The sequence below is a fragment of the Octopus bimaculoides genome, chromosome 1 (assembly GCF_001194135.2).
Source record: "Octopus bimaculoides isolate UCB-OBI-ISO-001 chromosome 1, ASM119413v2, whole genome shotgun sequence".
Classification (NCBI taxonomy): domain Eukaryota; kingdom Metazoa; phylum Mollusca; class Cephalopoda; order Octopoda; family Octopodidae; genus Octopus; species Octopus bimaculoides.
In genome coordinates, this window is record NC_068981.1 from 3,089,840 (window position 1) to 3,116,709 (window position 26,870).

The 26,870-nt window shown below is 36.3% G+C and overlaps 1 protein-coding gene across 2 annotated transcripts in view; it reads right to left on the reverse strand.

Moving 5' to 3' along the window:
• Positions 1 to 20,352, reverse strand: part of LOC106880100 (ubiquitin-protein ligase E3B) — a 54,085-nt gene extending 33,733 nt beyond the window's left edge. The window contains exons 1-12 of one of the 2 annotated variants that reach the window (XM_052975268.1): positions 18,954 to 20,352; positions 12,720 to 12,833; positions 10,055 to 10,104; positions 9,228 to 9,298; positions 8,548 to 8,612; positions 6,822 to 6,878; positions 5,940 to 6,044; positions 5,264 to 5,363; positions 4,031 to 4,116; positions 3,355 to 3,437; positions 1,842 to 1,947; positions 360 to 480 (exon numbers count right to left, since the gene is read on the reverse strand). In XM_052975268.1, coding sequence (XP_052831228.1) covers positions 360 to 480; positions 1,842 to 1,947; positions 3,355 to 3,437; positions 4,031 to 4,116; positions 5,264 to 5,363; positions 5,940 to 6,044; positions 6,822 to 6,878; positions 8,548 to 8,612; positions 9,228 to 9,298; positions 10,055 to 10,104; positions 12,720 to 12,833 — 958 coding nt within the window. In that variant the 5' untranslated portion in view covers positions 18,954 to 20,352. The remainder of the gene's footprint in view (positions 1 to 359; positions 481 to 1,841; positions 1,948 to 3,354; positions 3,438 to 4,030; positions 4,117 to 5,263; positions 5,364 to 5,939; positions 6,045 to 6,821; positions 6,879 to 8,547; positions 8,613 to 9,227; positions 9,299 to 10,054; positions 10,105 to 12,719; positions 12,834 to 18,953) is intronic. The other variant, XM_014929916.2, reaches the window with a different exon arrangement.
• Between the last annotated feature and the right edge of the window lie 6,518 nt (positions 20,353 to 26,870).

Genomic DNA, 26,870 nt, shown 5'->3' on the forward strand with positions numbered 1-26,870 from the left:
TTTAAAGGAAAGAAAAAGGTCAATAAATACTTGCCATTACATTTTTAATCAACCATTTTGTTGCACAATGCGTCTCCATCTTTCCTTTAACTTGAAAATACCCTCTTCCCAGAATTGAGGTGGTTTCATGGCAAATACGTCGAAAGGTAAGCTACTATAAATTGGCACAAACTTTCTGGACAACCCAATATTTAGTCTCATCCTGTGTAAAATCTATCCAGGAATATATAATTTAAAAATCACTTCTTTAACTTTCTAAGACATCTCAACGCTTCTAAAAAGCAAACTTCGTTTGTTTGTTTACGTATATCATAATTTGAATTTAACAGAAATATATAAGTTTTATTTGAAACACTCACCTAAAAGGCACAGAGCATAGTTTCCTTCTAATGAATTGAACACTATGCGAGTACTTTGTTCATTGGTTAATAAATCAAGACATCGTTTAAAGATACGATGTGTTACTAATGTGTTCATACACTGCAAGAGAAAAGCAAAAGGATTTTTTAAACAAAATCATGTAACAAACGTTTTGATGATAAAGGTTAACAAGTACATTGTCAGTGTGTCTGTTGTTCTTAAACGTCCTTTTTTGTCTTGTAGAATATGATGATGAATTTTGACAGATTCATCATCATCATCATTGTTTAACATCCGTTTTCCATGCTGGCATGGGTTGGATGATTTGACTGGGAACTGGCAAGCCAGGAAACTGTACCAGGCTCCAATCTGATCTGGCAAGGTTTCTACAACTGGATGCCTTTCCTAACAACAACCACTCAGCAGAATGTAGTGGGTGCTTTTATGTGCCACCAGCACAGGAGCCAGTCAGGTGGGCCTGGAATTGATCATATTCGGATAGAGCTTTTTATGTGCCACCAGCATGGGAGCCAGTCAGAGGGTACTGGCATCAGCCACGCTTGGATGGTGCTTTTTACATGCCGCCAGCACAGGAGTCAGTCAGGCGGCCCTGGCATCGATCACATTTGGATAGTGCTTTTTACATGCCACAGGCACAGAAACTAGTAAGAGGGCACTGGCCACAGCTACGATTTTGGTTTAACTTGACTCAACAGGTCTTCTCAAGCTTTTCTATTAAAGCTCAAGGCCAACCAATGTCTTGTGAGTGAATTTGGTAGATTGTGTAGAAACTCATTGTGTGAGAGTGTGTGTATGTGTCTTTTGTGTTTGTCCCCCAGTCCCCCACTACCACTTGACAACCAGTGTTGGTCTGTTTACATCCCTGAAACTTAGCATTCAGCAAAAGACATACATATACACACAAATAAGCCAGAGGTAGTAGATAGCTTCTGTTACCTAGGTGACCAAGTCAGTAGTGGAGGTGGATGCTTCAAGAGCATAGCTATGAGGATACGAATAGACTAGGCAAAGTTCAGAGAGCTCCTACCCCTGTTGGCAACAAAGGGCCTCTCTCTCAGAGTGAAAGGCAGACCGTATGATGCCTGTGTGCAAACAGCTATGCTACACAACAGTGAAACATGGGCTGTGACTGCTGAGGACAGGTGTAGGCTTGTAAGAAATGGAGCTAGCACACTTCATTGGAAAAAAATGAGTCTTAACATTTCCAGATGATAGGCCTTCATCAGAAGAAATAAAAGAATGATAAAAAGTGGCGATTTTTCTCATCACCATTCCTCATTCTTCTTAGTTTTTTTTTTGTCTGGTTAAGGACTATCAGCTGAACGTCAAAATACTTCCCCTGCTTTTTAAGTATTAAACTAATACATTTATTAAAACGTGACCCTCCTGAGTTGTCTTCTATTTGAGCTCATTGCACATTACATTGTATGGGATCTCGTATATGAAATAAATGTGCTTACCTCTTGAGAATGTGTATTGATGTGATAGATAACTGCAGGAACAGACAGAATATGGAGGAGAAACATAGTCATAAGGTTCTCAGAAAAGTTGGATGCCAACAGTGGTCTGAAATCATAAAGCTTTGAGTATTAGCATAAAGTAGTTTTGTAACAAAATACATACATGTGTGTGTGTGTGTATGTGTGTGCATACATAAACACATATATCATCATCATCATCATCGTTTTACGTCCGTTTTCCATGCTGGCATGGGTTGGACGTATATATACATATATACCATCATCATTTTAACATTCATCTTTCCATGCATGCATAGGTCAGACAGAATTTGTTGAAGCAGCCTTTCTATAGGTGGATGCCCTTGCTGTCACCAACCCTCACCTGTTTCTACTACACGTTTTCATGGAAGATTGGAAATGAAGGATGCTTGTATGATGATGATACTCATTCACAGTTATTAGGTGATATCATGACAGGGAGACACAAACACATAGACACATATATACAAACTTTTATACACACACGCGACAGGCTTCTTTTAGTTTCTGTCAACCAAATCCACTCACAAGGGTTTGGATGGCCTGGGTCCATAGTAGAAGACACTCAAACTTCTTAATCATATTCACACTTGTATGTACACTGTTGTGAAAAATGCTTTAAGCCACACTGCTCTGATGAGGGTAACATGGCTTTGCCTCATAGCTCTTTAGGAACTCATGTTATTTCATACACCTACATTATGGTTCTTTATTATGTAATAGTCAAGGAATATGCTATGGTTCACCCGAAACAGGTGTTAAGATACAACTGTTACATAAAAACCTCTTGTATATTTTGTATTTCATGTAACTATACTCATCAAATCTACATGTGTTTATCTGCCTTTAAATATATATATATATAATCATTATCATCGTCATCATTCACTTTCCATGTCCATGTTTGCACAGGCCAGATAGAAATTGTTGAGAATTTTCTATAGCTGGAAACCTTTCCTATCACCAACACTCACATGTTTTCCAAGCAAGGTAAGATTTCCCCATGACCAGACATGTTTTTACAGAAGATTGAAAATGAAGGACACAGGTTTTGGTTGGCCCAAAGCTACAGTTGAAGACATTTGCCCATGGTGCCAGGCAGTGGGACAGAACTGTCATACAAGTGGGGTCGTTTGTTTGTAGTCTTCCACAAATACAAGTTATGAAAAACTTAGGCTAATATCATCATAATCTGAGGTCCATTTTTCCCATGCTTGCATGGTCTTCTCCAGCACAGCACCCCAACATGTTTTGGTCCTTTGTCATCTTGTTTGTGAGATTCAGCCACCTGCAATCAGATGTCGCAAAGTCATTGCTAAGTTTTCTCCTGTGTAGATTCCTTTCATTTAGATTGTCCAGCACTTATTTATACAACTGTCAACTCCTACTGTCATCATCATATGGTTTCTACAGCAGGATGCCATTCCTAATGCCATAATGAAATAGTTTTAAACAAAACAGAAGATCTTCTTACCGAAGTGCTATAGTGATAACAGCTGTGAGTGATGTATTGCTGAAGACTGGTTTGGACCGAGCAAGACCTCGAGTAAGAAGAACCTGGAACAGAGAGAAAAAGATTCAACTGTTGCGGAAATTAAATTGAAACTATAAAAGGATTTTAAAACTATAGTAATCCCTCACCATAATGCGGTTCACCTATCACAGTTTATTATTTAAGCTTACGTTGATTCCTCCGTGGTGTTGTTTTGCATTTATAATAAAATAAATATATACAAATTATGAAAATAATCAAAAAGAATATACAGTACAATACTGTTCCTACTTTGCAGATTTTCACCTATCGCAATAGTCAAAGGATTATTGTATTCCACACTTCCATCATTCTTCATAGTTCAATGAATAATTATTAACCTTAGTAAAGACACACATGGACCTAATTGCCACAGTTTAAATTCATTAAAGACTAAAATGCAGTTTTTATATATATATATTGGTGTGTTTACGGGCCCATAACTTAGTGGTTCAGCAAAACAGACCAATAGAATAAGTACCACGTTTGAAAACTTTAGTTTTGAGATCAATTCATTTGACTAAATTCCTTCAAGGTGGTGCCCCAGCATGGCAACAGTTTAATGGCTGAAACAAGTAAAAGATAAAAGATAAAAAAAAAATCAATTCTTACAACCTACCTGTATAACACTATAGAAACCTTTGCTATTCAGAAACCCCATGATGTTATTACAAAGCTGATTAAGTCCAGGCTTAAGTGCCTCACCTGAAGACAAAAAAAACAAACAAAAACAAAGTAAAATCATCATCATCATCATCATCATCATCATCATACAATGTTTTAAATCCAGGTTTTGTCCCCATTAACAGGGGTAGCTGGATCTACCTCAATGCCATAGCAACCGAGGTAGACAGGTGCAGCCCACCCCAACCTCTGGGCTGGCTGGTGCCCATTCTTCTTTGGTATCATGAGGCGTTTTTGGAGCTGGATTTCCTACATAAGCATGCCCTTGCTTACCCCCAACCTCAGTTTCTAGATATAAGTGGTCTCGAGAAATATGGTGGAAAACTAGCTCAGGAAGGCAGAGATGCTACTACTCCCTGAGACCTTTTTCAGAGGCCCCTTACCAATAATAAATTCAGCATGAAATACAAACTAACACTTTTAATACCAAACTGCCCAAGACTGACCCTTGTCATCTGATGTAAACTTCCTGTTTTAAAGTGGTCTATGTTAAAACCTTCCATCAATCAAAGTTTGCTTTAGAAGCGTTGAGATATTGATGGAAAACACATATAAGGAAATAATTTTATTCTCAAATGCAGGAGAATGCTAATAAAATAGCAGGAACAGGAGAAACTCTCCATATTTTGAAGAAAAATCTGTCAGCAACCGCTGTTCATGTTACATTATTAACATTCTCCTGCATTTGAGAATAAAATTATTTCCTTATCTGTGTTTTCCATCAATATTTCATGGTAATTTATGTTCCAAACACCAATTTAATAATGACAAAGTTATTTTACTAAACTCTTCATTATTTTCAATATTAATTGAGACAAAGGCAGTGCATTTGGTGAAAAATAGAGTAACAAAAGGGTTAATATTTACAATTACATCTTCATAATAAACATAATTGCATTTTTCCACGTGTTTAATAAATATTTCTTTAATGTATGCATGTAAGAGTAGGGGGGGGGGGGTCTATGTCTAATAGACATGGCAGAATTAAACAGTACAGGAAGCATAACAAAGACTCAACACAATAAAGAGCTACATTCTGAATGGTCATCAATGAAGTTCACCAATAAAGAACTAATATAGAAAGTAAGGCAGCCAAATGGTAGAATCAGTAGAGCATCAGATAGATTCCTTTGCAATAATGTCAAAATAACAGGAAATAAATAGTTACCAGTCTTTCCTTTCACTATACCCCAAGAACCAATACATGTGAAAGTAATTAGCATACGTAAATGAACCACAATTGCTTGGTTATCACGGTGATTTTCTGGCTGAAATGAAAAACAAAAATTTAATTTTAAAACTGTACACACACACACACAAGGCTGCATTGGACCAACAACGGTTCCCTGTCCACTCTACCTTCATCCATTTCTCCTGTATTAATTGTTTAATTTGTTCATTCTGTCCAATAATATTTGCCATTTTGCTCAGATGATGACAAGCAAAGTCATGGAATGTTAACATTTGCATATGCACATGCATGCGTACACACTCACACAAATGCACACATACACATGCACATATGTATGAGCTTTCATGCAGCAGCACTAGTAACACCAGTGTTGGAGAGGTCAGTTATGTCAAGACAACTAAAGTGACTTCAAAACCCTTTCATCTCTCTTCACTTGCCAGCCTCTTTATAGGAGGAGAGGCAAAAATGAATGGTAGCGGGAAGAGAAATATGTAATTAGAGAAAAGGGGTATGAGCCTACCAATTCCACTCACAAGCTGGGGATTATTGTAGAAGGCATTTACCCAAGGTGGGACTGAACCTGAAACCATATGGTCATAAAAGCAAACTACTTAACCAAACAGCCAGGAAATAAAATTTAGAAATAAATTACCTTGAGATACTTGAGACACACACAACAATTCCACAACACAGTTTTCAGTTGTTGGATCCAGGAAAGCACATGTTGTTTTTGCATTGACATGGCAACATACGATGTCTGAAAAATAAAAAAATAAACTCAAATAATTAACATAAAAATAATATAAGACTAAGAACACAGTTTATTAGCTTCACAATGTTTTAACATCCACTTCTCAATTAATTGTAGTTCAAACAAATAAACCTGAGAATTTATTAAGAACACAATTACTACCTATCACCTTGAACAGGATCCAGTTAACCTGAGAGCTGCATTTAGTCTCCAACGTCTGCTTCGGCAAGGTTTCCGTGGCTGGATGCCCTTCCTAATGCCAACCACTTTACAGAGTGTATTGAGTGCTTTTTTTGTGAGATCACCAAGTAACTTGCAGCACAAAACCCCTTGGCAGTGGTGGGGGTGCAGTATTGAGGAAGGTGGTTTTGTGCCAGGTATTGAAAGGCTAAAGAATGAAAGACGAACAGGAACAGGTGTGTTACTGCAGAGCAGAGACATGGCTATCCCGGCTGGAAAAGGAGAAACGATGGTGGGAATGAGATATTGGGGAATATGTTTGAGGAACGAGGTGAGCATATGAGAAAATAGGGGCAGTGGATGAGAAAGGGTGGGAAGGTAAATTTGTGAGAGTGAGAAAGAAAAGGGACAGATGGTAGAGATGAAGACAGAAGTGAAAGCAGTGAATGGGGGACATAGAGGTGTGGGCAATGACGAGTCTAGGTTTGGGGGTAATGTAAGGAAAATAGGAATGGGTCATGGGGGAGTAAGGAGGAGGTGATATGTGGTAATACATACACCAAAAAATAGGTGGAAATTTCAGAATCATGAAAGGAGACTTACTTTTGTGTTCTCAGACTGTACACTGAGAAGAAGGTAACGGCATACATACTCGTACCTCTGCAAAACAACAACAGAAAAAAAAGGAAAGATATTTTTGAATATCAACAAGAGGTTCGAATTAAAATCAATTGATTTAAACTGAAGCAGGCATGGATGTGAGGTTAAGAAGTTTCTTATTTCTTTATTGTCCACAAGGGGCTACACACAGAGGGGACAAACAAGGACAGACAAAGGGATTAAGTCGATTACATCGACCCCAGTGCGTAACTGGTACTTAATTTATCGACTCCGAAAGGATGAAAGGCAAAGTCGACCTCGGCAGAATTTGAACTCAGAACGTAGCAGCAGACGAAATACTGCTAAGCATTTTGCCTGGCATGCTAACGTTTCTGCCAGCTCGCCACCTTAAGAAGTTTCTTTTACAACTTCACAGTCCAGGACTTGGTTCCACTTCGCAACACATGAGGCAAGAGTCTTTGTTCAACGATTTGGAACAGAGTAATTCCTTTAATTAAAATTATTAGATTGAACCTCTAGTTATGGTCCAAGAGGATTCTATAACACCATCAGAATCTTACACAGAAACTGTCCTGAGCCATCAACGAAATTTATACAGAGTTGATCAACGTGCAAGAGATAACAGCCAAATCTCCCTCAAATCACATTCTACTACCCTAAAATAATAATGATAATACTTTTTACTATAGGCACAAGGCCCAAAATTTGGCAGGAGAAGGCTAGTCAATTACATTGACTCCAGTGCTCAACTGGTACTTATTTTATCAACCCTGATGGGATAAAAGACCAAGTTGACTCCAGCAGCATTTGAACTCAGAACGTAAAGAGCTGGAAAAAATGTCGCTAAGCATTTTATCAGGCACACTAATGATTCTGCCAGCTCGTTACCGTAATAATAATAATGATAATAATCCTTAAACAACCCTTATGAGCAGGATGGGCTACTCGGCCTCATAAAAAGTCATGTGCTGTCTATCTTGATATGAGGTCACTATATTGTGCACATAGGGTTGTGATGCATATGCCTGGTGTACCCTTATCAGACGGGTAATCAGGGTATATTGAGCTTTGAATGTTTGTACCCAAGAGTCATTTTGATGGAATGTGCTACTCTATCACTCAATAATAATAATAATTTTGGCACAAGGCCAGCAATTTCGGGGGAGCAGGTAAATTGATTACATCGACCCCAGTGTTTAATTGGTACTTAATTTATCAACCCCAAAAGGATGAAAGGCAAAGTCAATGTCAGCGGAATTTGAACTTGGAACATAAAAATGGACAAAATGCTGCTAAGCATTTAGCCTAGCATGCTGACGATTCTGCCAGCTCACCCTCTTTAATAATAATAATAATGAACTAATTGTCTACAGTGCTCAGGTGCACTGCAAACTTATTGGAAAAGGGTAAAAGAAAGAACGGAAAGCAGATATACAAATCAAGTAGAGAAAGACATCAATGAAAGCAAAGAAGTACATGCAGAGTACACAGATTAAAACACAAAAAGAAGGAAAAGTAAACATTAAGAGAGTTGTAAGAGGGACATTGACATGTCCAGACACACTAAATAATCTGTCTCTGGATACATTATGCCTGGGATCATTTAGGGCTGACCTGGGGCAAGACTCTAATTTTCCTGACCAAATCAATGGAAACAGTTTAATATAATTGGTTAAAGAGAAATTCCAATATTTAGTGGAATAATTACCCTTTTGTCTTCTTTGATATTAAAGACAAACAGAAACTTCTTTAAGGCAGAGAAAAGTTCCAGCACTGAAATGAAACACAAAAATAGATAATTAAGACATCAAACGAATGATATTTAATCAAGAAAACAACTGAAAATCATTAATGTTAATGTCTTCATATGAAATACTGTTTAGCATTCAGATTACTCTGTCAAATGTAATATTTATTTATTCTCATTGTTTTGAATTAATCATGCATTATCTTGTAGCCGTGAGACTTCAATGATGTAATAGTTTCTTGGTAGAATGAAATTGTAGGATAGTTGTGAGAGGCCAAACCTGACCAGTTTGAGTATAAAACAGGTAGAATATTTGGACTGGATATGACTAACTTAAATGCCAAAGGGCTAATATTAACACTGTGATCAAAAGAAAGGGCACAGGACAAGGCAGGAACAACAGACTAGGGCAGCTGTTTTGAAATTATTTGAGACTTGAAATGCTCTTTTTATAGATAACAAAAAGTGAAATTTTTTAAATTAAAAACAAGATTGGAATTCATTTCCTGTTCTCTGGATCAAATGTCTTCTTAGGAAGTTAAGTAGATATTTTTAGATAAACTCTGTTGGATGCTGTGAATGAAATATATACTTTGGCATACCAAAATATAAATTATTAAAAACTCATACATTTAGCTCACCTGGTCGTTGTTTTGGATTATATTCAATATCCATAGTCTGGGGTATTTGAAGAAGTAAATCCAACTCCTGCCTGTAAATAAAATACCAACAATAATAAATACAATAGAGTGATGCTGGGTAAAACATACAAACATTATCATATGAAACAAATAAATATAATCATAATCATTGTTTTAACATTCACTTTTCCATGATTGCAAATTTGTGTAAATTTCATGAATTTTCCAACCAAATAGTTCTGCTGAAAGTTCTAGGAGTTTTGACAGAATATTATAAAAGCTGGAAGACTGAATTCCTGAGCAGAACAACTTTAAGTTCTACATAGAACTCTACCAGTCAGTTTTGTGATAAAGTGTTCCTTTTTACTTATTCTCAACATTATCATCATCATCATTGAACGTCTATTTTCTAAGCTGACATGGGTTGGATGGTTGGACGGTTTGACAGGATCTGGCAAGCAGCAAGGCTATGTTGAGTTCTACTGTCAGATTTGACATGGTTTCTACGGCTGGATGCCCTTCCTACTATGAACAATTTCCATATAAAAAAGTAAAATATCTTAAGCAATGAAAACTATTAACTGTCACAATAACCATCTCATGGATGCTGTTTTATTCAAATAATTGTTGTACTTATGTAGACACAACTGTTCTGAGTAATAAAAAATATGGAAGCATACATAATTGTTAATGTGATCATTTTCATCTTCTCATGCAGCCATAAATAATATTGTGTATTAGCATAAATGATTTACTGACCAGAACCATTAAAGAAATGAAGACTAACTTTATTGTATAATTCAAGAATTAAGGATATTTCAACTTACCGAACTTGTGTTTGTAGTTTGACCCGGCAAACATGACCTCTAAACAAAGACTGTAAATGGAGAAATAATTTCATTTAAACACAACAAAATCAATTTAATTCATGTTTATTTAAACAATAAGAAATGTTAACAAACATTGAATCATGATATTACATATGGCACTACATCATCATCATCATCATCATTTTAACATTCACTTTCCCATGTCTGCATGGGTTGGATAGAATTTATTAAAGAAGTTATTTCCTACAGCTGGATGCCCTCCTTGTCTTTCCAATCAAGACAATATCTCCCTATGCCCAAACATGCTTCACAGAATATTGGAAATTAATGACATTCATTTACCATAATTATGTGATGTCAAGTCAAGAGGGGACACACACACACACATACACACAATGGATCTCTTTTAGTTTCTGTCTACCAAATCCATTCATAAGGCTTTCATCAGCCTGGGGCTATAGTAAAAGACACTTGGTGCTGGTGTCACATAAAAAGCACCCAGCACACTTTGTAAAGTGGTTGGCATTAAGAAGGACAGCCAAATGTAGAAGCATTATCAAAGCAGATGATGGGCCCTGGTGCAGTCCCCAGCCTTATCAACTCCTGTCAAACCATCCAACCCATGCCAGCATGGAAAACGGACATTAAATGATGATGATGATGATTAGTAACTGCATGAATCTAATATGTGTTAGTCACTCCATGGCTTAATAGAAGAGTGAGTAACTCTTTGACTTAGCAACAAACTAGTTCTTTAAATGGTTTAAATTTGCTGAAACAGTTGTTAAAAGAAAAGAAAGGAAAAAAAAACGAAATTAAATTAAGAAATTAGTCTAGAATTACAACCATTGTTAGACAAAGTCAGAATTAAAATGTTTATATATTTGTTTATTTTGAGGATAATGTTTTACTTGGATGGTATAGCAGAGGCAGGGTGAAGTGAACCATTATGTATTTGAAGGCCACATTCAATTAAGAGCAACCTAATAATGTTTCATTGTATTAAGTGTGAACTAATAAGGCTGTACTAAAGAAATATTTATTAAGCAAATGGGAAAATGTAATTGTGTTTATTATGAAAATGTAATGTATATTTAAGATCCACTTTTTCATGCTCACATGGGTCAGGTAGAATTCATTGAGGCAGATTTTCTACAGCTAGATGCCCTTCTTGTTGCCAATCCTTACCTGCTCCCAAGTAAGGTAATATATTTCCTCATGATCAGACACATCATCATCATCATCATCATCGTTTAACATCCGCTTTCCATGCTAGCATAGGTTGGACGATTTGACTGAGGACTGGTGAAACCGGATGGCAACACCAGGCTCCAATCTAATTTGGCAGAGTTTCTACAGCTGGATGCCCTTCCTAACGCCAACCACTCAGAGAGTGTAGTGGGTGCTTTTACGTGTCACCCGCACGAAAACGGCCACGCACGAAATGGTGTCTTTTATGTGCCACCCGCACAAGCCAGTCCAGGGGCACTGGCAACGATCTCGCTCGAAAATCCTACGGGAGCCAGTCAGGCGGTACTGGCAACGGCCACGCTCAAAATGGTGCATCTCATGTGCCACCTGCACAAGAACCAGTCCAGGGGCACTGGCAACGATCTTACTTGGCTTGCACGTTTTGTTTTAAGATTAGAAATGAATGACACTGTTTGTATAACGGTGAGGCTTATTTGCAGCTATCACAAGAAGTCAAAGTAAGGAGACAGCAATGCACTCACACCCACACACGCATTTATGTAAACAATGCGATCAAAGATATAAAAAACATATTATGGGTGTTTATGCATATTTCAAGAGTTATTGCTCTTCCACCAGCAAGACATCCAACCCATCAACTACTGCTACTGATGAAAGAACAAGCATTACCAGTTTTTGCTATCTTGGATTGCATTGTTTATATAAATGTATTTGAGTATGAAATATCATGACTTTCAGTGCTGGCTCTAAATTCTATAGAAAATCATCATCATCATCATCATCGTCGTCGTTTGACATCCGTTTTCCATGCTGGCATGAGTTGGACGGTTCAAATGGGGTCTGGGAAGTCAGGAGGCTGCACTAGGCATCAAACTGATCTGGCAGTGTTTCTACAGCTGGATGCCCTTCCTAACGCCAGCCACTCTGAGAGTGTAGTGGATGCTTTTTACAAGGGGCCAGTGGGACTGGCATCAACCACGATTGGATGGTGCTTTTTATGTGCCACAAGCATGGAAGCCAGTCAAGGCGACATGGCATCAGCCACGTTTGGATGGTGCTTTCTGTAGAAATAAACTTTAAAATGAGGACATTGCACTGTAACACAAAAGCACGGCACAATATTGACTTGTAAACCTTTAATATGCTTTGTAATATATTGTGGTTGCAAAACAAAATACTATGTGCTAGCTAGCAATTAATATACACACATATACAATGGGCTTCCAGCAGTTTCCTCTCAACCAAATTCCTTCACAAAATGAGTTATCAATTAAGCTTTTGATTACTATAAATATAGTTTTCGATGTTTGCACATTGTGTGTATGTGTGTGTAGATGGATAGATAGATAGATAGATAGATAGATAGATAGATAGATAGATAGATAGACAGAAAGATAGAAATATAGGTAGATAGACAGATAGACATACAGATAGATAAATATATATTTACTTGAATTTTAATGGCAGCATTGTCTCTCCTTCGCTCAAATGCTCGTTCTTCTCTGGCAGCCTTGGTTTGTTCTAAAAATTGATTTTTCTTGGTATGATCAATTGAGTTGAACATCTGCAAGGTAAGAAATCATTAAAATGATGACAGACAAAAAAAAAAAAAAACAGAAAAAAAATATAGTTTAAATTTCACATCAATCAACATGAACACTGGCGTATATAAACACTAAAAATAATAATAAGATCCTTTCCAAGTCATACAGACTTACAGGGCCAGTTTCCTGGTTTCCCTGGTGTGTCCCACCGGACAGGATGCTGGTCCATCGCAGGATTACTAATTTTTTCCAGCAGAGTGGACTGGAGCAACATGAAATGAAATTTTTGCTCAAAAACACAACACACTGTCTGGTCCAGGAATTGAAACCACAATCTTGTGATAACAAGTCCAACACCCTAACCACTAAGCTATGCACGTTCCCATATATAAACACTGGTACATGTTAATACTAGAATGTAGTAATGCTGGTACATCATAATACTGCCACTGTAAGGTCCAGTCCTTGTTGCAGGGTGGTGGGTTGTTTACCCCAGGCTCCTGACAGACAGGTGAAAGGTAAAGACCAGACTAAAATGGATCACCTCTGCCTACAGGTAAAAATGGGTTTTATAAGGCCAACACCCCTACCTAGAAAAAAAAAAAATCAAAGTTACACAAGCAAACAATGACAATTCAAAATGAACAAGATCTGGGAGAAAGACAGCCCCAATTGGAGAAGGGTCACTGATGGCCTATGCTCTGTAGGGAGCGCAAGGTTTAAATGACGTGATGGTAATGCTAGTATATATTTATTTCTTTATTGCCCACAGTGGGGGGGGGGGTTAAACATAGAGGGGACAAACAAGAACAGACAAAGGGATTAAGTTGATTACATCAACCCCAGTGCATAACTGGTACTTAATTTATTGATCCCAAAAGGAGAAAGGCAAAGTCGACTTCGGTGGAATTTGAACTCAGAATGTAAAGACAGATGAAATGTCACTTAGCATTTCACCTGGCAATATACTAGTATATAAAAGGCGGTGAGCTGGCAGAATCGTTAGCACACCGGGCGAAATGCTTAGCGGTATTTCGTCTGTCTTTACATTCTGAGTTCAAATTCCGACTAGGTCCACTTTGCCTTTTATCCTTTCGGGGTTGATAAATTAAGCACCAGTTGCATACTGGGGTCGATCTAATTGGCTGGCATCTTCCCCAAAAATTTCGGGCCTTGTGCCTAGAGTAAAGAATATACTAGTATATATTAACACTAGTATGTGTTATTGGTGGTATGTATGAACACTGGTGCAGATGATTATGACTGTTGCTTAGACAGATCTGGCATAACACATGATAGCTTACTAACAATGAACAATGTTTGAGAAGTTAATCAAATACGATGTGATCTTTATCTTACAAAGTTTAGAGTTAATGAAGTGAAGGTATAAGTGAAATAGCTTTGAAAACTTGAAGACTAGTGTTTTGGGAGAGAAGAAAGTTCTTCAATGAAGCAGCCTTTAGTATGAAGGGTTGTATATTAATATTTCATGAGTTAATAATAAAAGGGAAGGGGAGAGGTAACATACAGATAAGGGGACAGCAGAGATGTGGAAGTTGGTGAATTGGGAGAGTTTTTTAAAACTTATCTAGTTTGAACTGTTCTTGTCGTCTTATCATACTTCAACCTCTCAACACCAGATATAAAGCCAGCTCTCTCTCTCTCTTTCTACAATACCTCCATCTTTTGTCTTGCAAGTTAATTGACAAACTCACTAGTGCTGGTGCTAAGGAAAAAGCACCTGGTATACTCTAAAGTGGTAGGCATTAGAAAGGATATCCAGTTACAGAAACCATACTAGAGCTGACTTTAGGGCTTGATGCAGTCCTGTTGAACCATGTAGCGCATGCCAGAAAGTCATGAAAGACAGACATTAAATGATGATGATGATGAAGATGAATAGGAAAAGAATTCATAGACATTGGGGATCAGTAAGTGGGCCTCACTTATGCATTTCAGTGAATAAATTTACATCACGCCAATTAGCTTTTATGTTGTATAATCAAAGTTAGTGAGTAGAGATAGTGTTGTGATCCCACATATGAGTACAATATTCCACTGTGAGACAAATTAGTGAAATATCAACAACTATCTGTTGACCCTGATGAGAAAACCAAGTTTCTTTGTACAAGAGCTGATTATCAGAAGTGGCAGTATAGTGGAGTTCTTTGAAATAATTCACATTTGTATTTTTATATTAAACCTTAGCCAGACAGATCCCCTGTGTATCTTATGACATAAAATATAACAATCATATGGTTGTTTATATATTGGTGTGAATTACATATTTTGTACTACTATCTCTTCCTTGATGTTTACCCTTCACTGAACCTACTTCACATATATCAAATCTAAGAAATGTAAAAATGCTTTGGTTGATATCCATGACTTTAATCACCACCAAACAAACATCATCCATTTTCATTAGTCACTTTTCCCGAGCATTGTCGAATGTTTCTTAAAACTAACTCCTTCCATGGCCATCATCATCATCGTCGTCGTCATCGTTTAACGTCTGCTTTTCATGCTGGCATGGGTTGGACAGTTTGACCGAGGACTGGCGAGCCAGAAGGCTGCACCAGGCTTCAATCTGATCTGACAAAGTTTCTACAGCTGGATGCCTTTCCTAATGCCAACCAATCCAAGACTGCAGTGGGTGCTTTTTATGTGCCACCAGCACAAGGGCCAGTCAGGCGGTACTGGCAACAACCACACTCGAATGTTGTTTTTCACGTGCCAGTAAGGTGACGCTGGCAATGATCACGCTCGAAAGGTGCTTTTTACATGCCACCAGCAGGGGAGTCAGTGGCCCTGACAACAATCATGCTCAGATGGTGCTTTTAATGTTCCACTACACTCAAATTCTCAACCGATTCCTATCCGACCAATGCTAGTCTTTCACCTTTATAACTCAATTCTCACTATCATGTAACATGTTTCTGATATACACATCTTAATCTTTTATGATGATGATGATGATCACCATCATCATTTAAAGTCCATTTTCCATGCCAGCTTGGGTTGGACGATTTTACAGAATCCAGTGAATTATGTGTCTTGTTCCAACATTTGCTTTGGCATGATTTTTATGGCTGGATGCCCTTCCTAACATCAACGACTTTACAGAATGTTCTGGGTACCATTTTTGTGGCACAAGCACTGGTGAGGTTGTTATGTAGCTCACAGGACTGCCTTTGACTGAGCGAAGGCTACAGTTGAGAAGGAGTTAGTTTCAAGACGATGATGGGGGTTAAATGTATGAAGAAAGGGGTCAGAACAGGTTTTCTTACTGTACAGGAGATACATGGCTGCTCAATAAAAGATTGTCAGAGTTTTGGAGTAAATGTCTCCCGAAGTTTCATGCCCCATGGGGAAGGGAAGCGGGTACGGAAGGGAGGGGCAAAAACGTAAACAATTGAAATTTTTGACAAAACAGAATAAAAAAAAACAATTTTCCGAATTGTAATTTACACATTGGACTTAGGTCTGTCGTGAGCCAGAGCTTAACTCTGTGACTGAAATTACAACACTGCACTGAACAGGATGTCAGACGTTCACGGGGTTAACTTCCTAGTTATTGCAGGAACTCATTTACACCCGACTAAACTGGGGTAACGTGAACTGAAGTGTTTTGCTTTAAAAACACAACGCACCACCCGTCTTCGAATCGAAACTACGATTTGATGATGTGAATGCAACACCGTAACCACTAGGCCACGCGCCTTCACATATTAAACACAGTAATACTAAAAAATGAAATACAAAGAAACCCTTTTCCCAGGAAGTTCCATAGGACAGCTATTCTAGAACTCTGCCGAGAGATTAATATCTTATCTTTAGAAGAAAAGTCCTAAACTTATTCCAAACCTGAAGATTTTTATTCCAAGATATTGTCGTCCACTTCCAATAATTGATTAGATTAGAGAATTACTATAACTTTTGATTAATTTTTTCCCTCTCAGCAGTTCACATATCTTAATTCTTGAAACAATAAACCCAGAATGAATTTAAGAACACAGAATGGACAAAACTGGATGAACTTGGGAATTTTCATATGCTAACATCCGAATCGTTTTACTGAATTTGTCGAAGAGCTGCAGGAATAATTACGAATTCAGAAAAATAGGCTAAATGCCAAACGACTAAAGGTAAACAGAGAAAAAAAATAGAAATCCAAATTAATAATAGTGAGCACGAAATAGCAGTGCCATTTGATAAGTGGCTTTGTTCAATATCAAGAGAGCGAATGTGTAAGAAGACCTGATTAATGTTTACTCGGTTAAAACAATGGATAGAACTAAAGCGAAAGAAAATTTCTGGCAAATTGACAAAGAACCAAAACTTTAGATGTGCTGGATTAAGATTAAGTCATTATCCGGAGCAAGCAAGTGTATTAGGTAGTCGTTTCAATGGTTTGGTTATCTTATTCATAAATTAAAAAACAAAAACAAAATCAATATGCCATGTCGAAAACATAAACACGTTTCCTTTTGTTCTGTCGCAAGAATTACTCAAGCGAAATGGAAAATAATGTTTTTGTTTCTGTTCGTTTTGAATTTGAATTACAGACTAAAATCGTTTGATATTAGAGTAATTTAATATGACTTTTTCGACTAAGGAACATGAAAGACACGTTGTATTATGGTTTTCATATTGCGTGCCAAATGGTTGCATGGCTGGAAACAAAGTTAGATCATTGAATACTCTATTACCAGATAGTTGTTTAAAGACCTATGCTGATGTAACCGTATTTACGATATACAAAATGGTAAAACAACGAAATATTGTAAGATACGGAGTTTATTAATAGAATGTATTTACTAACAAAGAAGGAAGTGGTTTGTCCTAACAGCATGTTATATGAATGTCTTCAGTAGCAAGTGTGGTTGTTTTCATTTCAGTTAAATCATGTGGAAGATCAGTAAAACAGGGTTTTCACACGGAAATTAAGTAACAAATATACTCATGAATAAAAACTATAGAAAGAGGGTTCCTTGCACATGAACGAACAAATAAATTTGTAAAGAAAATGAAGGGTGATGGTGCTCATGCCTCTCCTATGTTGTTAATAATATACATAAAAATTTCCAGCTGAATATCTTGAGAATCTTTGATGAGAAAAGCCGATTGTAAACTAAGTGTGGAATAATCGTGAGTTAATATTCCTAATTAATAACAAAATATAGTTTAGATATAACCAAATATCGTAACTAGTAAGGATAAGAATAAATCTATTCGATAAAGATTAAACATTTAAGTACCTCTGTTATTTTTTTTATATTTCTTATTGAGTCAATGATTTTTCCGGTCATTGCCAAATCTAATTAATGAATTTATAGTTTAGAAACATCGAAACATTCTTGCTATTTGCCAATTACTCCCACAAATCAGAATTATCAATTTAGTCATCGGACCACAGCGATACAAAGAAGTGAAACTAGACATGAGACAAGAAAAAAAAAAAACTTTTAAGATCGATAAAGAAGAATACAATTTTGTTTTCATTTAATTAACAAACAATATGATAATTAAAACAATTTCAGTAATAAGGCGATTAAAGTATACGCTTATGCAAACACTATAGACCCGTGTATATATAATAAACATACATGGATGTATAAGTAATCAGGAAACAATCGGCTACTACCGTTTACGATGATCATTTAATAAATAAATATTACATAATCTACATATTTTTCCAAAATTTGCTGTAAATATTGAAAATGTAAAAACGATTTTCGATTTTCTTCTAAGGCTTCATTTGTTTCTATTCTTCAATGATATAAACATTTCAAACATCTTTTTAATAACTAACGTAGCTCCATAATTTTTTTTCCTCTTTGTTCTGGCAACAACTTTGAATAATAAACCTATTATGTATGTTATGAAATAAATAATTCATCCTATGTATGATATATATTAAATTAAAAATACACAATCAGGACGGGATATATATATATATATATATATATATATATATATATATATATAGTGTGTGTGTGTAAGTATGTAATTATGTATGTGTGGGTATGTGTATTGTGTATATATATATATATATATATATATATAGAGAGAGAGAGAGAGAGAGAGAGAGAGACACACACACGACAAACTTAAAAGAGACGAAGCGAAACGTTTACCTTTTTGTCTCCGTTTCATCATTTGCTTTTATCGGGTACAGTCCAGGTGAGAAATAAAAAAACAGAGACAAGAACCAAAAAGGGAGCAATTTAAGTAAGACTATCAGAGGAAGTCAGTAAATGCCTAAAATATTGACCCCACGATGTTAATAACATTAATACACACACACCTGCCAGTCACAGCGATGGACCATCAGGATAAAGTTTACATTTTACAGCAAGATATTCGACAATACATGGCGTAGTTTTTTTTTTAATTCAATTAAACTTCTTAATATATTTCCTCCCCGCTTTAAAAAACTAATTAAAAATGAAATTATATTTATTAATTCGGAATATAATTGGACTCTAAGTCAAAGTGTTTATCTTTGTCTTATTTTGACATTTAACTTGGCAAATTATGGTGAAGGTAATTGATTCCCGTCAACAGCCGAGTTTGGGTTGATATCATCCAATCATAACATTTTAGAGAAATAAGCTAAAAATAACTGTGAAGTAAGTCAACAGATACGGATATCAATAAAGTTTAACTGAAATAACTTTCGATACGAATTTAAGCGACTTATCATGGAAAGTTAGTTGTTTCTATGGCAACAGTAGATAATTTTTAAGATTATAATAGGGGGTTGCAAATTAGGTGGGGATTTGGTGTGAAAGGAACCTTAGTCGTGTTACGTAATCACGTCTGCAGATTAACGTGTCACAAGGAGAGACTATGTGACTGGTGCTAGCTGAGGCTAGGACCATATTCCGTTAATAGCAATATATTCCGAAGACGGTCCGATATGAAGGCTTCTTATGGAATAGGTCGGTCTAACAACTAAATTTGATTTTTCGTATCTTTTGACATGACAAATGACACACAAAAGAAAAAAGAAATTATTATTATGTTATATTTCATACATAAAAAAAACGAATATATATATATGTGTGTGAAAAATGTTATTCTTTTTTTTTTCTTTTTAAATAAGAACGGGGAAGTTGAATGGAAAGATCCCAATACTATCTAATGTGAATGGAATGCAAAAAAGTGGGATACGGAACTTGACTGATAAAAGAACAAAACAAGAAGACAAAGGAATTTCCAGTCTCTACATCATCTCTAATCAGTTTATAAGTAAGCAAAGGAATGCGGGATATTATGCCGTTATTATTAAGTTTCCTTCTGTTATAATTCCATTCGCATCTTGAGTGTCCTATCGGAATATGTTAATCTTTTGTGTGCACCTTCTGTCTACTTATTCAGTTTGACTTCCTAGTTGTCAGGTCTTTATAGAAGGTGATATATTCAGTCGTAATCCACGGGTCAGCGGTTATAGCTACGTACTGCCTTTAGTCAATCTTTGGTTGCATGATTATAACTTATTTTTGTCAGCGTTTTGTTATTGCTATTAGGCACGCTATTCAGGAATGCTAACTGTTCAGGTATTGTATGTCACGTTGTGTTTCCAGTATTTTTTATAGTCTACAGGCAGGATCGACGCAACTCATGGGACAAACTAGGAAATTGCCTCTGGAACTAAAATCTGAAGGCGCTGTACTAATTCTAAACAATTTACGCAAAATTTCTTAATCCAACTAAAATGACGAAATCTCAGTAATGAAAGAAATCAGGTGAGGAATCACTTCTGGAAGAAAGGACGGAGAACGGGCTGAGTTAGACAGGGCTTAACATTCAAAAATTTTCCAGATAACAAATGATTTATCAGTGATATGTATGATTCTGTTTCTATAGATTATTGGGACCGAATTAATAATTTGTCAGCTTGTGTAAAGAGGGGGATGACTAGAGAAAATTGTTAAAGGGACGTAAATTGTCGGGCTGGGAAAAGGGTACATACATTGTAGGGTTAGGAACGCGCATTGTAGACGGAAAAAATGTGCTCACATTGTAAGGCTAGGAGAAGAGGGTGCACACATTGTAGAACTGGGAGAAAGGGTGCACACATTGTAGGGTTGGGTGAAGGGGCATGCATCGTTGGGCTGGGAGAAAGGCACATATTGTAGGGATAGGAGGAGCACACTGTAGGGCTAGGTGAAGAAGTACACACTGTAAAGATGGGTGAAGGATCACACATTGTAGGAGTGGGAGGATAGACATTCATTGTAGGAGTAGGAGAAGGGTTATAGTGTAAGGATAGCTTTAGATACTGAATATTCTGGTATCAACCCTATCTACAGTTAGGATATTCTGCAATTTTTTTGTCCATGGTATTGCTAAGACTTTAGCATATCTTACCTTTTCTAAGGAAAGGAACCATTCAGCTGCCATTCTGTCTTTTGGTATTCCTATCTCTGTAGGTGATGTATTTAACATGAGGTTTTTGTATTGATCCCAGCTTGTGATGTTTTTCTTTGGACATGGCTTTAAAACAATGAATTTTGATTTGATTTAGCAAATAGTAATTGATTATTTGGAGTGTCTGGATCCAAGACTCATGCAGAAGTAGAGTACATAAAACATTAGCTGTTAAAAGCTTAAGAAGAATATGCAGAATTTTCAAGTGATTCAAACCAGAGGCTTGAATTTTCATAGTTTGTCTTGAGCCTTGGGTCTCCTAAGGTCAAAATTTAACCCACTTTCCATAGCAGATAAGTAACTGAGATTACAACTCTTCCCTTGGATGGGATGCCAGACAATCACAGGGTCAACTTCCTGTCTATTGCTAGAACTCATTTATAGCTGACCAGACTGGAGCAATGTGAAATGAAGTGTTTTAATTCAGAGCACAACACACCACCTGGTCTGGGAGTTGAAACCATGATCTTATGATCATGAGTGGAACATCCTAACCACTTGGCAATTCTTTACACCTTCATTCTTGAATTTTTTATGAAACCTTAACCTGTTTGGTACTAGCCTGGCTGAAACCGCCTCTGACTCTGTAGTACAAATGTTTTGTTTTCATAAGTTTTGAAATAAAACCTTAGTCACAATTTATGTTCCTAACACTAGCTTAATGATAACTAAGTTATTGTACTAAATTCTTCATTATATTTAAAATTAACTGAAAGAAACACAGAACATCTCAAAAGAAATACGGTAATGAAAGGGTTAAATGCTTTTTGGTTTGGTTTTCCTGCTGAATTTTTAATGTTGTTGAAATTAGCAGTGGAGACCCTTCTATCATTTGCCACAGCATAATTGTGCAAATCAGTATTTTCAGTGTTGACTGGAACTAAAACAAAAATCTCTCCGTTGATATTGCCTTGAGACCAGCTTTCACAAACAATAAACTGAGATTTAGTATTTACAAAAAATAAAATTGTATCTTTTATCTTTTACTTGTTTCATTCATGACACTGTAGCCATTCTGGGACACCATCCTAAAGAATTTTAGTCAAACAAATTGACCCCTGTTCATATTTTTTAAAAGCATGGTACTTATGCTATCAACCTCTTAGTTACGGGGATATAAACACACCAACACTGGTTATAAAGTGGTGACAGAGGACAAGACACACACAGCAGAGGGGAGGTGATTTCTTGAGGCAAATTGTTTATGTATAACATGAATAGCAAGGGACTTAGTACAGAACCCTGTGACAGTCTCAATGTTATAGAGATTCCTGATAAGTTATTGAGTGTCAGGTCATTTAAAAATGATTTGCTGTTCAAAATAATCCTGTAAACGAGTACTACCTATTTAACGGTCAAGCCATCAGTGACTAAAGTGGCAACACCATTCTAGGGTCCCACCCTGGTGTGTAGAGGGTGGCAAAAGACCAGTACCTGTCTACAAGAATGGATGAATTCAACAAGGCATTAGTCATCCATCAAACCTATTGGTTGAAGGGAACCTTATTAAGGGTTTTCAGTTTAGCATTGCTGACTCTTTTGATAAAACCCTTCACCCTGCTATTTCACCTGACATAGTATCCTTGACTTTCCTTTGAACCCAAACAAGAGAAACCTTTTGATAAGTATGAGAACTATCGAGAATGGTTTAAATCATCTTAACTTTCACCGTTGGAAACAAGAGACATAAGCCATTACTTCTTTAGCGGCACCATTCACTGTTACTTGAACAGGATACTCTTACTCTTACTTGTTTCAGTCATTTGACTGCGGCCATGCTGGAGCACCGCCTTTAGTCAAGCAAATCGACTCTAGGACTTATACTTTGTAAGCCTAGTACTTATTCTGTCGGTCTCTTTTGCCGAACCGCTAAGTTACAGGAACGTAAACACACCAGCATCGGTTGTCAAGTGATGTTGGGGGGACAAACACAGACACACAAACCTATACACACATATGTATACATACATACATATATATATATATATATATATATATATATATATATATATATATATATATATATATATATATATATACATACATATATATGATGGGCTTCTTTCAGTTTCTGTCTACCAAATCCACTCACAAGGCTTTGGTCGGCCCAAGGCTATAGTAGGAGACACTTGCCCAGGGCGCCACACAGTGGGACTGAACCCAGAACCATGTGGTTTGTAAGCAAGCTACTTACCACACAGCCACTCCTACACCTGGATGTGAAAAAAAAAAACTCTCACAGATTCACCAGAATGATCGTTATTAACCTTAATTTGGAAATAAAGGCTCCAAGTTCAAATCTTGTCTAGTATAGTGTACACAACCCAAAAATAAGATATTTAACGATACCAGAGACTCTTGTAATCTCTCAGCTGCTTATACGCCATGGAATGTAAGATAAGCTCTGACCTTATGAGCCTGAAAGTTCCTGATAAACTCATTTACCCTATTTCTTTTATCTATCCTAACACATTATATTTTTGTATTTGGTTGGCAAGATCTTTCATGTGAGCTGAAATAGATTTTCTTGTACCTTGGGAGGGTCATTATGCCACTAATAAATATATTTGCTGGTTCTGTTTCACTTCTTTTATTATTATTGTTAGTCACTTGGTTAACTATTTAACCAATTAACTAATTGATTGTTCGATCAATCAGTCAATAAGCTGGGTTTGTCAAAATACTTTTCTTGCTATTTATGACCTCATCAATGACATGCTCTCTCTACTCCAGGTCTGCTTCCCAATGTACAACAAAAACACATAAAATACTTTCTCTAAAGATCAATCATAAGATTCTTAATGTTTATCTTCCATTTCAAAGGTTACATACAACTTGCAAGATGTTTCATCAGGAAAACGGCATCACTGCTTCCAGAAACATTAGAATTTTTGGTGTATTAATATATTTGATAATAATATATATTCAAACAAAATCCTGGTCTTTTAAAGTTCATCATCATCGTTTAGCAATTAGAAAACATTGTGGGAGGGTTTCCATTAGAATTCGAACCTGGATTCTTTTAATAGATGACAAAAGAGGATATTTCCAGCTGAGTAATGGCATCATGAAAAATCTAACCAATGATGCCCATCAACTTCACATCAAATTCTTTCATTGGTGTCAGCAAAACATTCAAACAAATCCCAAATCATTGACTGAAAATCAGTCAAGCTTTAATTAAGCCAATCACCATTTATAAGAAGAGTAACAAAGAACATACAGATCTCAAATGGACATACTCATAGACAGAGAAGGACAGGGGGACAGGGGAGAGATGCAGCCATGTGTTAAGTTAGACTAAGTTCAATATCAGTAGTTTCACAATAGACTGGTCAACATGAACATTCTGCCACATCCAATGACTAGATTACTACTAACTTAATGATCTCCCATTAGCAGGGGGCACTTGTATTTATTCACTCCCTCTCTTTCTTTCCTTCTTTCTTTTTCATTCACACACCATCACAAAGATATCCAACTAAATTACTGGGGCAAGTGCAACATTCTTATACAGAATTAAACCACAAAGTTTAATCTCATTTTTCAGACATGTTGTATTTTCAATTATTAACAATAAAACCAATGACAAATTTACTCTTGATGACAACTCTTTGTTTTTGTTTGTTTGTTTGTTTTTTTACTGGATCTTATCATTGTCAAATTAATCTTATTGTTTGAAAGATAATTAAAATGCAATAAAAGCTATTAATGAATTGATTGTTAATGAGCAATCCATAATAGTTAACACAACAAAAAAATATGTGAAAGTTTTGAAACTTTGATGTTTATTTGGTTAAAAAGCAGTGCCATAATATATGCATATCATTAGATATATTTGTGAGTGTGTGTATACTTGATTCACAAAATAAATTTAAGTTAGTGATGAAGGGATCTAGGGATGCCTACTGCATCAAAGACAAATAGTGAAATACATTCTAACATACTTAATGTACTGTAAAATGAATTATTGATTAATTGCAATTACACAAGTAGTAACAAGAGAAAGATCATTAATTCTAGCCATGGAAGGCAGGGGAGACAACTCTGGGATACCATCAGCTTTTGGAAATATTCTGAGAAGTTTTGAAAGGAAGCTAAATTGCTCAACGCATATAGCTCTTACACTCATGTTTTTAAACTTATATTCAAAAGAGTTTCTTCACATTCAAGTTCTGTTAACAAGAAGTTCCAGAATTCATCAAGAAAGATTTTCCATTGGATGGATACCCTTTTTGTTGTTAACACTCAACTCTTTCCAAGCAAGGTAATATTTCCCCTGACCATACACATTCCCATGGACGATTGGAAATCAAGGATACTGCTTATATGACGGTGATGCTCATTTACATACAGCTATTGCATAATATCAAGACAAGGCACAAACCTCACACACACACACAATGTATTTCTTTCAGTTTCTACCAACTAAATCCATTTACTAGGCATTTGTTGGCCCAACATAGAACTGAACTTGAAACCACGAGGTTGAAAAACAAACTTCTTAACCCATAGCTATGCCTACACCAAAGTATTGTCTTCATCTCTTTAAGAATAAATCAATCATTGTTGCTTATGACTTCCAGCAGGAAATTGCACAGCTTACTATGAAAGCTGAGGTCAAACAATTGACCTGTCCTTGCTAGAGACAGTTAATATAACTTGCTTTAAATAGCTTCTCATAGAACACAAAATGGATATTCCATTTTTAATTGAGTTCTCCTCACATCCAGCTTAATTTTGCTCATCAAAAGCTGAATACATTTCTTTAAAACATTGTTGTACATTGCAATGTCAGTAGAAGTACAGGCTTCTTGTAGAAGACATCATGACAAATGTATCAAAATTTGTGTTTCTGTACCAAGCTTTCTCTTTCTCTATCTCTTTCACACACTCTAACACACACACGCAGGCGCAACTGTGGTTAAGAAGCTTGCTTCCTAACTCTATGGTCTCAAGTTCAATCTCTCAGCTTGGCACGTGAAGCAAATACCTTTGTCTTCTACTATAGCCCTAGGAAGACCAAAGACTTATGAGAGGATTTGGAAGGCAGAAATTAGAAGAAGCCTATCACACACACACACACATATATATATTATATATATATATACAGACTATATATATATTTGTATGTGTGTGTGTATATATATATATATATAATTACAAATTAAAAGGGTAAAGATTTATCAATTTATTAATTTATTAATAAATCAACAATTAATAATTTTTACCAAGCCCTTCGGTATGTAAGCACCATTATCGGTGGAGAACCTATTTAAAAGTTCCCATACATTTATAAACATAATTAAGGGATCAGCAAGAATTTGCTTCACCATATACCGAAGTTCAGAAATAGCAGCTAAAAAAGCTGAGACTCCAACAGATAGCATTACTTGTAACTCACAAAGGCAAAAACAAGAAGAAAAAACAATGAAAACTAACCATTTAAACTTTAAAGTCTCAGCTTTTTTAGCTGCTATTTCTGAACTTCGGTATATGGTGAAGCAAATGCTTGCTGATCCCTTAATTATGTTTATAAATATATATATATCATCATCATCATCATCATCATCGTTTAACGTCCGCTTTCCATGCTAGCATGGGTTGGACGATTTGAC